This window comes from Tachysurus fulvidraco, chromosome 26 (genome assembly GCF_022655615.1).
Source record: "Tachysurus fulvidraco isolate hzauxx_2018 chromosome 26, HZAU_PFXX_2.0, whole genome shotgun sequence".
Lineage (NCBI taxonomy): Eukaryota > Metazoa > Chordata > Actinopteri > Siluriformes > Bagridae > Tachysurus > Tachysurus fulvidraco.
Genome location: NC_062543.1, coordinates 14909550 through 14925475, shown reverse-complemented (window position 1 = coordinate 14925475; position 15926 = coordinate 14909550). Strand labels below are relative to the sequence as shown.

Below are 15926 nucleotides of genomic sequence, written 5' to 3'. Positions count from 1 at the left end.
CAGAACAATAGATCCAGAGAATAATCTACTAAAATTCAAATAAAATATATGATGAAGAAAACAATACTTACTGTAGACATTTTGTTAAACCATTCATTCATAGATATAATGTTAAAACATTACAGATAATTCGATCTATTTTGCTTACAAATGTAATACTTATATAGCACTGTAACAGTTTTTGTGTTTATACATAAACCCATTTACATACTTCTGAAGTTATACAGAATACAGTCTGATGTACCAATTAACATAGTGATGTTTTTGTCTGAAAGAGAAATAATATTTGGAAATGACATAAAAACATAATGACGATATTTGTATTTCTGTTGGTTAGTATTTGGTATTTTATAGTATTGACTACTATTGTTTAAAGTATTGTTATCTACGGCTGACCGATAGATGGCACCAAAGTCACGTGCAAATGAACAGGTGGGTGAACAAACACAGACCCACAATTGAATGATTATGTAAGATGCTGCCATCAGTCAGGATGAGGCTCAGAAGTTGATTGACGATTGGCGACTTGCAGAGGCCTTGAAAAAGAAGGCCTTAAAACTGCAAGTACTGACTCTTTGCATAAACTTAATGTAATCGTCAGTAAAAGCATTAGATACTTATGAAATTCTTGTAACTGTACTTCAGTACACCATCTGACAAAAAGATCTAAAGCTGTAGTTTAAACTGACTGCTTGTCATTCCCACAACAGCTAGAACTTTTATCAGTAAAATCAACAAGATATTGACACAAAACAAATGTTTGTTCGCGGAAGTGTCACGTTTATATTAAAATATACGTCCTGATTTGCGCACATGCGCACTTGCGCAAGAGGAATTTGGATTTCTAATAAATCCCTCGGAAGACGTTTTTTCCCCACAACTTTTTATTTAGCTGAACTATACAGACCAGAGGCGGTTTAGCCCTCAATGAGAATTTAAAACAAGAAGAGTTTTATATTATATATTGTATGACTACATAGTAAGCCAAAAGTTATGGTATTATTTAAAATGGCAAAAGTGGACACCAAAATTTTATGCATGACGTAATGACGTCAGTTTTGAATCAGATCAGTTCATGTATGTGTGTATTCTCTACAAACAGTGTGTCCAATGGATGCAGTCGTTAATAAAGTAATATTCACAAGACAAAGACCAAATCAATAAATGTTATTTTTATTTAGTATTGAATGGATTGTTTGCATTAATATTTTGTTTGTGCTAAAACTCAATAATAATAGTGACATTTCACTGCTTTTGGTTGCCGTATTTGCTGCTTTCCGCCGATTAACGTGATAGATAAATGCCTCCAGCTCTGACTGCGCGTGCACGCTGCGCGTACCTGTGCTTCTAATGACGCACTTTTGAAAGACTCTCTTGTATCACGCTCTTGTATCAAACTGATAAATAATTTTCTTTCCCATCGACGACATGTTCTGCATTTTAACGTAATTTTTATTGTTTATTTATGAAAGTAAAAATTATACTTATAGTTTCAGGGTGGCTGAGATTACAGACAGGGGGCTGAAGCCACCCTAAAAAGGGTCTAGAACCGCCCCTGGTACAGACCCAACCTGTTGGTTCTGATTTACACAGACTCGGATATTTTCTTCTTATTCTTTATTTTCCTGACTGAGCAACACATAAATCTTTGGTTCACCTCCACCGCCTGCAGCATAAAGTCTAAAGAAGAAAGTAAACTGGAAGAATCTGTCACTTTCTCAGCAGATACAGAGTCAGGTAGGAATCAACTGCCCGTAATCTCTGTTTATTTAATAACAAATATAAATCGTGTTCAAGCATCAAAACCTTTATGTTACATGATCTGATTTACAGCTGTACAGATGTGTTCTCTGTCTGAACTGAGTTTATTGTCTTGAATCGAATAAGTTCATTACATTTTGATAAAAAATTAATGTTTTATTGATGATTTATGTCCTTTTTCTCTCTTTCACATCTAGTTTAAACTACAACTTTGAGTGATTCGTTCTCTGTTTTCTGTTTTTTTTTTAATTTCTCAGACTGCTTTATAATCGTAATGCTGTGACTCGACATGACACATCTAATATTGTCTTCAAACTGTTCTGGTTAACTATGTGTCGTCCTCTGTACAACACGACTCTGTACTCTATTACATCATGACTCTGTACTTTAAAATAATCTAATAAAATTATAAAAAATAATATAACATGCGTATAATAATTTTTGGGGGATTCCAATATGAGCAGTGGTTCAAAGATAAAAACAAACTTACTTTTGTTTGTTTGTTGTATTGCAGCGGTTTAAGATACAGAGACGTAGTCAGCGATGGCCTACAGTAGCACCAGTTCTGGTGAGTTTTTAGATTGTGGTTGATTTGTAATTTGTCATATCAAATGTTTTAATTATATGTTTTTGTTTTTTTGTCCTGTGGTGATCTGAGGTGACCTGCATCGTCTCTCAGAAGTGAGGATTGTGCTGCTGGGCTGTAGAGATGCAGGGAAAAGTTCATCAGGAAACACCATCCTGGGCGAGGAAAAATTTGAATTCAACCAAAGTTCACAGTGTGTTAAGAGACAAGGAGATGTAACTGAGAGAATGATCACTGTGGTTGAAGCTCCAGGATGGCAGAGAGATAAAGCTGTGGAGCAGTTCCTCAAACAGAAGATTCAGACAAGTGTGTCCATGTGTCCTCCAGGTCCACACGCTGTACTGCTGCTTATACGTTTGGACTTTAAATATACAAAAAAAGAGAGAAAAGTGCCTTGTTCTGGTTGTTGATGTGTTGCAGGTACAGATGAGGTTAAATTGACTGTGGCTCATGTGACTGGTGGAAATGTGGAGATCATTCAGCCTGTAGAAGTAACAGACACACATGTGATTATAGATGTTCAACACCTCTCATGTTTTGGTCTCTTAAAGCCATTGCTATACAGAGCGTATCCCATCAGAGCCCAAGTTCTTTTGTTATATGAGCAAAGTCTGAGTAAACTTCACATCCATCTGTTGAAGCGGAATGTCCCGGTCGAAGAGGTGACCTGCCTTAATATATGTAGTTATTATGTTTAAAGTTATATGTTAATGTTATTTATTTCAACCTGAGATTATTCAACACTAGAAACGTCCCTGTGTACAACCAGTGAAGAGTGTGTCATTGTGTCTCTATACAGGTTGTGTGTGTGTGATGTCTCAGATGAAGGCTGTGCTGCTCTGACTTCAGCTCTGAGATCAAACCCCTCACACCTGAGATACCTGAATCTGTCCTATAATAATCTAGGAGACTCAGGAGTGAAGATTCACTCTGCTGTACTGGAGAATCCTCACTGTAAACTGGAGACACTGAGGTAAGATCATCTATTAAACCATTAATAATAAATCATGGTCTAATCTTCATCCAGGTCGTAATAATAGATAAACACATTGTGTATAAATAAAACACAGTCACAGTTGTTCTTGTCAATACTGAATAAACCATTTACACTTTCACTGTCTGGGGTTAAAAAATACACCAATGAACTAACAACTTCTCCAAACACTAATTAGAGTCTGACACTGTTTTAGCCCCGCCCATCATAAGCTACGCCCATCATAAGCCTCGCCCAGCACTGTGTCCCCGTCTACTTGTTGTGCCCCACCCACTTATTTTGACAAACGAATGAATAAATAAATAAATGCTTTGTTGGGGTTTTTGGCAAACAAACAAACAAACAAACAAACAAATAAATAAATATTTTTTTTTTTCAGGTTTCTGTAAAATTCTTGTGTGCCTGTGATGAAAGTGATTAAACACTAGAAACGTCCCTGTGTACAACCAGTGAAGAGTGTGTTATTGTGTCTCTATACAGGTTGCGTGAGTGTGGTGTCTCAGATGAAGGCTGTGCTGCTCTGACTTCAGCTCTGAGATCAAACCCCTCACACCTGAGAGAACTGAATCTGACCTGTAATAAACTAGGAGACTCAGTAAAGAAGCTGCTGTCTGATCTTAAGGATGATGAACATTACAAACTACAGACAGTGTGGTGAGTAATGACCTGTTAATAAAAGTTTACCCTTGATAAAGTTTACCTCCCCATGACCTGAGGTAGTTCGGATAACAACTGAGTTTTCAATAGAAGAACTGTTTATTTAGTTCACACATGAATGCTGACTTCTGCTTTTGTGCATATTTTCAACAGATATACATAAGATTGATCTCCATAAGTCAACCCAGGTCTTGGATCCTATGCACTCAGGTACATCTACATTTACTTTCTATTACGTTGTTGAACGTAATCTTGGTTGGGTTATGTGTTATCTGTAATCCTCTGTAACATTAATTTATAATGTTACAGAGGATTCTTTTATGCATATTTGAAAATAAATGAAGTATTTCAATATGAATATTAAATTAATTTAAAGCTCCTGTACTGTTTGACAAGGAAGACAGAATTCTCTCTGAAAATAATTTAATGTTTTTTTGTATTAATGTTTTTAGACAGGTTTTCGAGGGCCCCTATGTCCAGTCTCTATCATCTAATCTCACCAGAACAGGTCAGTAGGTAGATTATCTCAGCTTTATTGCCCATAATTGTGTGTGTGTGTGTGTGTGTGTGTGTGTGTGTGTGTGTGTGTGTGTGTGTGTGTGTGTGTGTGTGTGTGTTCATGGTGCTTTGTAACAGACTTCACATACACGGTCTCTCTTTACACCCTTTTCTCTCCAACATGCACTAATGAGTGAATGAATAAATGTGTTTTATTTAATCTTCCAGTTTTATTGAACACAGTGACTAAGGCTGACTAATAACTATAAATCTAACTAACTACAGGCCAAACTATTTGTTTGTTGAAATAAAAATTAATGCAAAAAATTACAGGTAAATTGAAGTAAAAACTCAGCATTAAAATGCAAATCAGTTCAAAAATAAAATTCAACTTTTGGAAAAAATCCCAAAAATAATCCAGTGTTTTCAAATGTTTGACTGATCAGTTAAATGTGTTTAAGGGAAAAAAATACCCAACTGGTCTCCTGTTTTGTTTTCAGTGCTCAGGCTCCTCTATATGGACTCCTCACCTGGGTTTTCTGTTCTCCAGGACTCTCCAACTTCAACCTGGACAGTTTAAGTGTAAATTCTCTGACCTTGTGTTTGAGATGGAGTTGGAAGGCAGACTGACATATAAAATAGTGTCCTGGGACAGCCATGTCTTTGTTGGATTACACAACATGGAGCCAGCAGGTCCTATGTACAATATCGAGTGCTATGGAAGTTCAATCCATCGCCTGCACCTTCCACACTGTGAGACCCGTAAGTTGATTTTTGACTAAAGCTTATATTTTATTCACAATAAATTAGTAATAAATGAAGAAAGTGAAAGCTGTGACAGTGTAGTGAAATGAAGTCTTGGTACAGGGTTCCAGTCAGCTTTCAGTCTTATTTCGTCCAAAAACCTACTTAAGGAACCAAAGAATTGCTGTTGTTTTCTCACTAAAACAGATATTGCACATTACAGTTCATTGTTGTACCCCAAAGTGAAAAGTCTCTAAGAACAACCAGGTTGAGTGTTTATGACCCGGTTACCTCAGAATATTTCAGGATTACTCTCAAAATTATGACTTATACTGTAGAAATAAATTCATTGTTACTTAGTAACTTACTGTATATGAGTTTGTAAAGTGTCTATTAAACATAAACAGTAAAAATAGTAAGAAGGTTTTCATGATCACTATATAACTAGATTTGTAAAGTTTGTCACAACAAACTTTGATGTTGGCTTTGACAAAGCAAGTATTCGCAAAGGCCGGTGTTTATTGGATGCAAGTGGACATAAGGATCAGTCTTACGTTTGGAGGCAAGTGGACAGAAAGCTAGGTTGACAAAACATTTGGAGGCAAGTGGAGACGAGCATGTGACGTCATCCGAATACTCTTGAAGAAGTTCCCCACATTGGGCTGAGTGTTTTGATATATTTTCAAGTGACATCATGTGAAGTCAAGTGACATCATCAGAATGCCCATGAGGAAGTTTCCCTCATTTTTCTGAGTGTTTTGATATATGACATGTCAATGTTGTAAAAAGTTTTTTGATATTGCATAGTTTGGGGGCGGGGCTGTGGAACAACTGAAAGGCCAGTCGGTACACCAATTTAAAACTTTGTTCAGAGTATCACCCTAAAAGAGCTGGCCAAGTTTGGTGTAGAGAGTTCGAAAGCTTGCTGAGTTATAAACCTCCAAAGTTTATAATGGGAGTCTATGGGGAAAAAGGCCACTTTGAGACCCGGTACCGGAAGTACCGGTACTCGGATCGCTTAGAAAAGTAATAGCAACAAACTTCAGACCGGTGTCTACAACATATCCGAATTTGGTGCATTTGGCTTGAAAGCCCTAGGAGGAGTTCCTCTTGATAAATTTTTGTCTAAGCTTAAATAGGAAAACAGAATGTTGGCTTCTACAAAGCGACATAATGATGTAATAATGTCACATTCCTATAGTTGATATAGAGCATTGCAATATAACGCTACTGTGAGATAAAACCTGTGTTTGTTCATCTTATCCAAAGTGCCTTGTTCTGGTTGTTGATGTGTTGCAGGTACAGATGTGGTTAAATTGACTGTGGCTCATGTGACTGGTGGAAATGTGGAGATTATTCAACCTGTAGAAGTTACAGACACACATGTGATTATAGAAGTTCAACACCTCTCATGTTTTGGTGTTTTAAAGCCATTGTTATACAGAGTGTATCCCATCAGAGCCCAAGTTCTTTTGTTCTATGAGCAAAGTCTGAGTAAACTTCACATCCATCTGTTGAAGCGGAATGTCCCGGTCGAAGAGGTGACCTGCCTTAATATATGTAGTTATTATGTTTAAAGTTATATGTTAGTGATCTTTATTCCTGATGCTGTTCTTATGTGCACTGAAAAGATATTTTACTGTTGGACAAACTGTGCAAAATGTAAAATATTTATAATATTTTTATTACATTTGTTTAAATACTTTTTTGGAATAACAGGTGCAGAAAAAACATCAGAGATTCACATACATTACAACAAGCTCCAAATGTGTACTGAGCCCTCGTAAAACATACAGGCCATGCTGTAAAACTGATGACTGTGATTATGTTTCTCAACCAGAGGTAACGGAAAACTGCTCATCATTGTACAACAGGTTTATTGGCTCATTGTTGTCTTCTGTAATATTGTCTCCATTATCTCTTTACTCAGGAGGAGAAATTTGATCGTGACTATGACCCAAACTACCACCCTACATTTGAAGTGATCCTCAATACTGATGTTAAACAAGTCACGTTAAGTATTTTGGATGAAGACAACCAGGTGGTGTGGAAGCCTCGGACTGTCTTACTTCCAGGTAACCAAATGTTAAAATGAAGGTAAAAACTTTTATGAGAGGCTGGTATCAGTGGGTTAGCAGGGCTAAGTCTGTCTCTCTTTCATTAATTTAGTCATCTGTCCATCCATCCATTCTCCAGACATTTAGTGAAAGGTTGTATATGACTGGTTAATGATGATGAATGAATGAGTTATGTTCTTTTTCAGGAACTGTAGCTCTGCGTGTATGTTAATGATTTTCTGTCTTATCACATCAGGTAGATGTAGAGTCTCAACCACTAAAGATTCACTCGGTAAGACTTTCTGAACCATTTTACTCACTGGAAGTTTCACACTGGATTTCTATGGAACAATAATCCAGTTAGTGTGAGCACTGAATGGATCCTGATGCACTGAAAGTGTAATGTGTAGATTGTCAAAAAGTGAGTTTAATGTTTCAAAAAATTTGTTTGTGTGTATTTTAGGTGCTGATTTTGTGGATAAATACAAAGCTGAACTCATTCAGAGAGTTCCTTCAGTAATGGAGATAGTAGACTGTCTAATATCCAAGATTATTATTACTGATGAAATGTACAATAAGATCAATGCAAAGAAAACATCCCAAGACAAAATGAGAGAACTGTACAGATATCTCAACTCGGCAGGACGAGCTGCGAAAGCTGAATTCTTTCAAATTCTACGAGAGAAACATCACGATTTAGTGACGGATCTGGATTCGGGATCAGATCTGGATTAGTGGACGTTTAACAGAGTGAATCACATGCACACAGGGGTGTAGACCTTGGGCCCCATGTAAAGACATTGTTGGGGGCCTTTTTCCTATCATTTCATTATCAATGCCATTTGTGTTACACATTTCCCTTACAGATACAGTACCTGTTTTTTTACCTTCTTTATCAGCATGTTTGTATAAATCAAAATTTGCCCGGACTTTGGCTACATGCTTCTGTTTATGTTCTGTGTCACTTGTCTGTCCCGCCCTTGTCTCTTCATCCCTGCCTCTGCACACCTGTTCCTGATGTGTTAATTGTGTGGTGTATTTAACCCGTGACACGTTGCCTATGGCGGCACAGAATCCTCGTCCTATGTCGTCTTGTCATGTCACGTTTTGTCGAGTCCTTGTCCCTGTTTCGTGTTTTTTTATTTAATAAACCAGTTTATTTTAGCTATCCTGTATTTGGGTCTGTTTTTATCCCAGTGCCCCAAAATAAATAACAATCAAAAATGAAGACTGAAAAACTTTAACAGGTGATAATATTTAGGATAAATGTTTTATGGTACAAGGATCTTGTAAGCAGGTAACGACTTAGTATCTCATTATTATGAATGTAATCAGCTATTTGGTTCCCTCAGCCTTTTCCAAAGACAATATCAGTGTTATTACATCAAAGGAGCATGAATGAATCCCATAACTGATTAGAGGTAGAAATAATAATTTACTTAACCTTGTGTTTAACATAATTGGATATATATATATAAGAGAAACAGTAGAAATTGTAATGGATATATGTAATGGGTATATAAGTGATCCATTCTTGCGTTTTCTGGAAGTTTTCAGCAGAGAGAAGAAACAGCGCATGGAGCAGAGAGAAGGCCGCACCAATACAATGACCACACATATTACAAAGCAGTTTAAAATATAATTAAATAAGTATTTTGCACAGAACACAGAAGCTGATAAATGTGGGCAGGAAGAAACAGTAGAGCATGTGCTCATTAACAGAGGCTCTAAGGACACTGGGCTACGTTGCAACCCACACTTCATAACATTACATTCACATTTTACGGCATTTAGCAGACACCCTTATCCAGATTGACTTACAACTGAGCAACTGAGGGTTAAGGGCCTTGCTCAGGGGCCCAGCAGTGGCAGCTTGGTGGACCTGGGGTTCGAACCCATGATCAGTAGCCCAACACCTTAACCACTGAGCTACCACATCCCACTTCAATCCACTAGGTGGCGCGAACGCACCTTAACGCAGTGTTCTGCTCTTTATCTTCTGTCTGTTACACAGCTTTCTGATGTTTTACACAAACTACACGAATGCTCAAAAGTTTGGACACCTTACTATTTTTTTTTTAATGTTTCTGAAAGAATTCTGTTAACATCAACAACAAGCCTGAGTTTGGTCCTAAACACAGTATCAGGATTCTCCTCAGGTTTAGAGCTGATTTTAACCTGATATCATTGTTGTCAGGATTCTTTGCTTAATAACAGTTACATTTTAAACTCTAATGATATTCCACAAGACTACTCTTCTGGAAATTTATCGGAAATTTTCCACCCTTTTGCAACCGTAAACAGAGCAATCTCGGGGCTTCTCTGGGAAAAGATGAAATGTTTCCTCCAGGCCCGACAGTCTGGAGTCTCACCATAGTTCTGTTCACCTTTGGAGACTCTCTGGGACACACAACCATAGAGAGACACATTGAGAGTGAAGGACAGGCTCTGCAGTGGCTGGTAGAGAAATGTGGGAACAGATATCATGTATTTAATAATAAAAAGAGAGACGATGTCTCTCAGGTCTCAGAGCTGCTGGAGGAAATTGAGGAGATGAAGGCAGGAAAAGGCTGTCTTCTGGAAATGGACACAGGGGCATCACAATACCTTCAACAACATACGGGGAGAAGAGCAAAGAAAGAACAGAGTGGAGGTGGAAAACTTTTTATACCTACAGCATGTTCCAGGCTTGGTGAGTTGCTTAGAGTATTTTTTTTCTTTAGTAAAGCATTTTTATTTGTTTTCTACTTGACCTTTGTTTGTCATTATATCACATTAAATCTGGGGTAAGATCTGAAAAGATTTTAGTGTGTTTTCTTTTCCATTTCAAAACCCTTAAATTTTAACATTCCTCAGAAAGCGAGCTTGAGAACATTATGTAGTGAAATTTGTAGGTTAAAAAACATGGTTTTAAATAGTTTCTACAATACAGACTATAAGCCAGGTTCATGAGGAATGTAAAATTTAATGTATTGTTACTAAACTTTAGTAACAACTGAGTTTTCAATAGAAGAACTGTTTATTTAGTTCACACATGAATGCTGACTTCTGCTTTTGTGCATATTTTCAGCAGCTTCACAAAAGATTGATCTCCATAAGTCAACCCAGGTCTTGGATTCTATACACTCAGATACATCTACATTTCCTTTTTATTTTTATTTTTAGACAGGTTTCCAAAGGCCCCTATGTCCAGTCTCTATCATCCAATCTCACCAGAACAGGTCAGTAGGTAGATTATCTCTATTTCATTGCCCATAATTGTGATTCTGTGTGTGTGTTTTTGTGTGTGTGTGTGTGTGTGTGTGTGTGTGTGTGTGTGTGTGTGTGTGTGTGTGTGTGTGTGTGTGTGTGTGTGTGTGTGTGTGTGTGTGTTCATGGTGCTTTTTAACAGACTTCACATACACATTCTATCTTTACACCCTTTTCTCTCCAACATGCACTAATGAGTGAATGAATGAATGTGTTTTATTTATTCTTCCAGTTTTATTGAACACAGTGACTAAGGCTGACTAATAACTATAAATCTAACTAACTACAGGCCAAACTATTTGTTTGTTGAAATAAAAAGTAATGCAAAAAATTACAGGTAAATTGAAGTAAAATCTCTATCAAAATTAAATTCAGTTCAAAAATAAATGGACATTTTATTTGTCACTCTTCACCTATTGAAATAATAATCCAGTTTTTTCAGATGTTCGACTGATCAGTTAAATGTGTTGAAGTAATAAAAATACACACCTGGTCTCCTGTTTTGTTTACAGCTCTCAGGCTCCTCTATAGGGACTTATGGTTGTGAAATATCTGAGGATGACCATGAGTTGTTCAGGTAAATACACTTTTGTACGTGTGTGGAAATCTATAAAATATCCGAAAGTGTAAAATTTATCCAGCTGTGGATTTTCTTTTGTCTTCATAAAAGCCCATAAAAAAACTTTACTAACTTATTTTGTTACCTACCACTTTTTAGTTAAGTAAGTTTCAACAAAACCAAAGTTCTGATTTTGTTCCTTTCTGAATTCAAACTAAATTCCGACTGCTGAAGTACAGCTGATATGTTTCTCACCTGGGTTTTCTGTTCTCCAGGACTCTCCACCTTCAGCCTGGACAGTTTAAGTGTAAATTCTCTGACCTTGTGTTTGAGATGGAGCTTGAAGGCAGTCTGATGTATAAAGTAGTGTCCTGGGACAGCCATGTCTTGTTTGGATTAGACCAAATTGAGCCTGCAGGACCTCTGTACAGTATCAAGTGCCATAAAGGATCAATCCATTGCCTGCACCTTCCACACTGTGAGACCCGTAAGTTGATTTTCGCCTCTTTTTATTTATACTAAATAAGAAATAAATGAAGAAAGTGAAAGCTGTGACAGTGTAGTGAAATGAAGTCTTGGTACAGGGTTCCAGTCAGTCTTTCAGTCTTATTTGGTCCGAAAACCTACTTAAGAATCTTACTATATATGATTTTGTAAAGTGTCTATTAAACAAAAACAGTAAAAATAGTAACAAGGTTTTCTCACTATATAATTATGTAATGTGACATTCCTATAGTTGATATAGAGCATTGCTATAAACCGCTACTGTGAGATAAAACCTGTGTTTGTTCATCTAATCCAAAGTGCCTTGTTCTGGTTGTTGATGTGTTGCAGGTACAGATGTGGTTAAATTGACTGTCGCTCATGTGACTGGTGGAAATGTGGAGATCATTCAGCCTGTAGAAGTTACAGACACACATGTGATCATAGAAGTTCAACACCTCTCATGTTTTGGTGTTTTAAAGCCATTGCTATACAGAGTGTATCCCATCAGAGCCCAAGTTCTGTTGTTATATGAGCAAAGTCTGAGTAAACTTCACATCCATCTGTTGAAGCAGAATGTCCCGGTCGAAGAGGTGATCTGCTTTAATATATGTAGTTATTATGTTTAAAGTTATATGTTAGTGATCTTTATTCCTGACGCTGTTCTTATGTTCACTGAAAAGATATTTTACTGTCGGACAAACTTTGCAAAATGTAAAATATTTATAATATTTTTATTACATTTGTTTAAATACTTTTTTGGAACAACAGGTGCAGAAAAAACATCAGAGAATCACATACATTACAACAAGCTCCAAATGTGTACTGAGCCCTCGTAAAACATACAGGACATGCTGTAAAACTGATGACTGTGATTATGTTTCTCAACCAGAGGTAACGGAAAACTGCTCGTCATTGTACAACAGGTTTATTGGCTCATTGTTGTCTTCTGTAATATTGTCTCTTTATGTCACCTCTTTACTCAGGAGGAGAAGTTTGATCGTGACTATGACCCAAACTACCACCCTACATTTGAGGTGTTCCTCAATACTGATGTTAAACAAGTCACATTAAGTATTTTGGATGAAGAAGCCCAGGTGGTGTGGAAGCCTCGGACTGTCGTTCTTACAGGTAACCAAATGTTAAAATGGGGATTAAAAACTTTACGTGCGGCTGGTATCAGTGGGTTAGCAGGGCTAAGTCCATCCATCCGTCCATCCATCCATCCATCGATCCACCCATTCATGCATCTTTAGGAGAGTTTATCCTAAATTCATGTATTTATAGAGATATTTCTCCAGACATTTAGTGAAAGGTTGTATATGACAGGTTAATGATGAAGAATCAATGAGTTCTGCTCTTTTTCAGTACCTGAAACATCAGATACAAGTAGAGCTTCGACCAGTAACGATTCACCCGGTAAGACTTTCTGAACCATTTTACTCACTGGAAGTTTCACACTGGATTTCTATGGAACAATAATCCAGTTAGTGTGAGCACTGAATGGATCCTGATGCTCTGAAAGTGAAATGTGTAGATTGTCAAAAAGTGAGTTTAATGTTTCAAATAATAAATAATAATTAGTTTGTGTGTATTTTAGGTGCTGATTTTGTGGATAATTTCAGATCCCAGCTCATTCAGAGAGTTCCTTCAGTAATGGAGATAGTAGACCGTGTAATATCCAAGAATATTATTACTCATGAAATGTACAATAAGATCAATACAGAGGCAACATCCCAAGACAAAATGAGAGAACTGTTCAGATATCTCGACTCGGCAGGACAAGCTGCGAAAGCTCAATTCTATGAAATTCTTCTAGAGAAACATCACGATTTAGTGACGATCTGGAGTCGGGATACGGTCCTTATTAGTGGACGTTTAACTGAGTGAATCACATGCACACAGGGGTGTAGACTTGATTCTTGCGCCCCATGTAAAGACATACAAATGTTATTTGCATGTTAATAGGAAGTGTTGGTCCTGGAGAGACGTTGTCTTGTAGAGTTTAGCAAAGTCTTCAAGATTACTAAGGCTACACACAGGTGAGGTTTTTATCAGTATTAGATCTAAACTCTGCAGGACAGCAGCTCTACAGGACCGACAGTGTCTTCTCCTGTTCTATACTGAACACTATACTCAATACATGATTCTGTATCCAGAGCTCCTCAAGTATTATTGTAGAGGATTTATTTTATTGTGTTTTATTAAAAGGCATTGGGGTTTGTAGTTCAGAATATTATTATTATTATTATTTCAAACATTAAATAAATAAAAAAAAATCTATAACTGAAATAAAAAAATTGCCTTCTTTAGCAGCATGTCTGTAAAAAAAATCAAAATAAATAACAAAATCAAAAAGAAGGCTGAAAAACTTTTAACAGGTGATCATTTTAGGACCTTTTTTATGGTACAAGGATCTTGTTAGAACATATGATAGACATGGTCTTAGGGTACTAATGCTGACAAGTTGGTGGTGGTCATTATTGCCCTAATGCCCACTGGGTCTTTTTCCTAAGTTGAATTTCTTGGCTTGACTGTTTTACGTAAGCCTATTTCTCATACAGTTGGTTAAAACCTTTTTAAATAAACAAAATAAATAAATAATCATTGTGACATAAGTATGAAATAAATTCTCAAAATAACGACTTAGTATCTCATTATTTTGTCGACAGTTATTATTAAGTCTTGTACTTTATTTTATTGGTGTAAAACTGTTTTCAGTCTTCAAAACATTAGGGGCTTTTGACAGCCCTCATCTAACAAATTTCTCTTCTTTCGGTCACTGATGAAAGGGTGGATTAAAAATTACACTATGGACTTTTACAGTAAAATAAAATGTATTACATTAAACTGATAAACTTCATGATTTTTCACATGTGTGCATATTGCATGAAGTTGGTGAATTCCCCGGAAATACATTTTCACGCATCTTTTCATTTACAAAAACTATACAAACCTATCTTCTTGAAGAAATTAAACAGGTAGAATATGTGTTCTCAGCTCATAAGGGTTTAGGGCGGGTAAAGAAATTGTCACTTTATTTCAGGATGGGTTGGAGCGGGTCATTAAAAACAAAATATAAAAAACATGTTGCGTGCAATTTCCTATAATATTTTGGAATATATATATTTTTATATTTTATGTGGTTCTTTGATAAGGTCACAATAAGTAGGCCTACGTTGCAACATAACTTGCGTGATGACCCCAAATCTTTGGCTTCGCATCGCAAAAACGCCAAGCAGCTCCAACCACAGCCACAACAATAAAACAAAGAAATAAAATGGAAGACGAAGTGTGAGAGAAATAAAGGTCAGGAATTTAGAAAATCAGAAGAAAAGAAGGTCGATCTGCAAAATCTAATGTTTGGGACCGGTTCTCAGAAATTGTTGCAGCAGGAGACAACAGCAGTATCGGCTACGTTAAATGCAACTCATGTGAAAAAATATACAAACATGGGAGCCACAAAAAGAGCACTTACAGGATGGTAAGGCATATTTGTGGGGGGTCTAAGAAAAAGGGCGACACGTCTAAAAATATTACCACTTTTCTCAAAAGTAAAGTAGTACCAGCACATGTCAAGTCCGAGCTGAATGTGTGCATTAGTAAAGCCCATTACATGCCAATGTCTCCTTATTTCTGTTACCATCCCTTTTTTGATTTAGCATAAAAATGACACTTTTTTTTTTTTTTGGTAAACACGGTTTTCCCTGAGGGACCATAAAAAAACACCCTGTTTTTGGACACATCCCAGATTTCTCCAGGTAGTTTACACCACCTTCATAATTATCCGCAACATAATTACCGAATTGAATTTAATCGATTTCAATTTAGTCATTTAAATACATTTATCAATTTATATGAATCAAAATGTAAGTATATACTAATTAATTACATTTATTAATTTCAACATTCTGGTTTACGGTGTACTTCACAATTAAATAAAGTCAACAGAAAGAATAATACGCTGCGTCAATCAGGAACTATAGGCTTCATTATAAGGTTCATTTAAAAAATTGTAAAGATATTCAAGATTCCGTTCCATAATTATAATAAAACACATTACACACATTCCATAATTCCATAACCAGAAATAATGCACAAGTGGCATTACTACACTGTAAAATCTAACAAATGTGTTAACTTTTATAAGTTAACACAATGACGATATTTGTATTTCTGTTTGTTAGTATTTGGTATTTTTTAGTATTGACTCTGAAAATTGCTCTGCCTGCGCCCTGGCCTCCCGCATACCAAAACTATTGTTTAAAGTGTTGTAATCTACAGCTGACCGATAGATGGCACCAAAGTCACGTGCAAATGAACAGGTCGGAGAACAAA

At 36.5% G+C, this 15926-nt stretch overlaps 2 protein-coding genes across 2 annotated transcripts; both read left to right on the top strand.

The window, feature by feature from the left end:
• The first annotated feature begins 4047 nt into the window (after positions 1 to 4047).
• LOC113662923 (NACHT, LRR and PYD domains-containing protein 1b allele 2-like) lies at positions 4048 to 8461 on the top strand. The gene is made up of 8 exons (XM_047809439.1): positions 4048 to 4208; positions 4451 to 4506; positions 4997 to 5258; positions 6540 to 6781; positions 6960 to 7082; positions 7171 to 7315; positions 7554 to 7589; positions 7761 to 8461. The coding sequence occupies exons 1-8, from the start codon at positions 4199 to 4201 to the stop codon at positions 8030 to 8032; spliced, it is 1146 nt and encodes a 381-aa protein (XP_047665395.1). The 5' UTR covers positions 4048 to 4198; the 3' UTR covers positions 8033 to 8461.
• Positions 8462 to 11383: 2922 nt separating this feature from the next.
• LOC113662924 (NACHT, LRR and PYD domains-containing protein 1a allele 5-like) lies at positions 11384 to 14197 on the top strand. Its single transcript, XM_047809443.1, has 6 exons — positions 11384 to 11592; positions 11940 to 12181; positions 12360 to 12482; positions 12575 to 12719; positions 12957 to 13007; positions 13189 to 14197. Exons 1-6 carry the CDS (start codon positions 11439 to 11441, stop codon positions 13476 to 13478), a joined length of 1005 nt encoding a protein of 334 aa, XP_047665399.1. The 5' UTR covers positions 11384 to 11438; the 3' UTR covers positions 13479 to 14197.
• The last annotated feature ends 1729 nt before the right edge of the window (positions 14198 to 15926 follow it).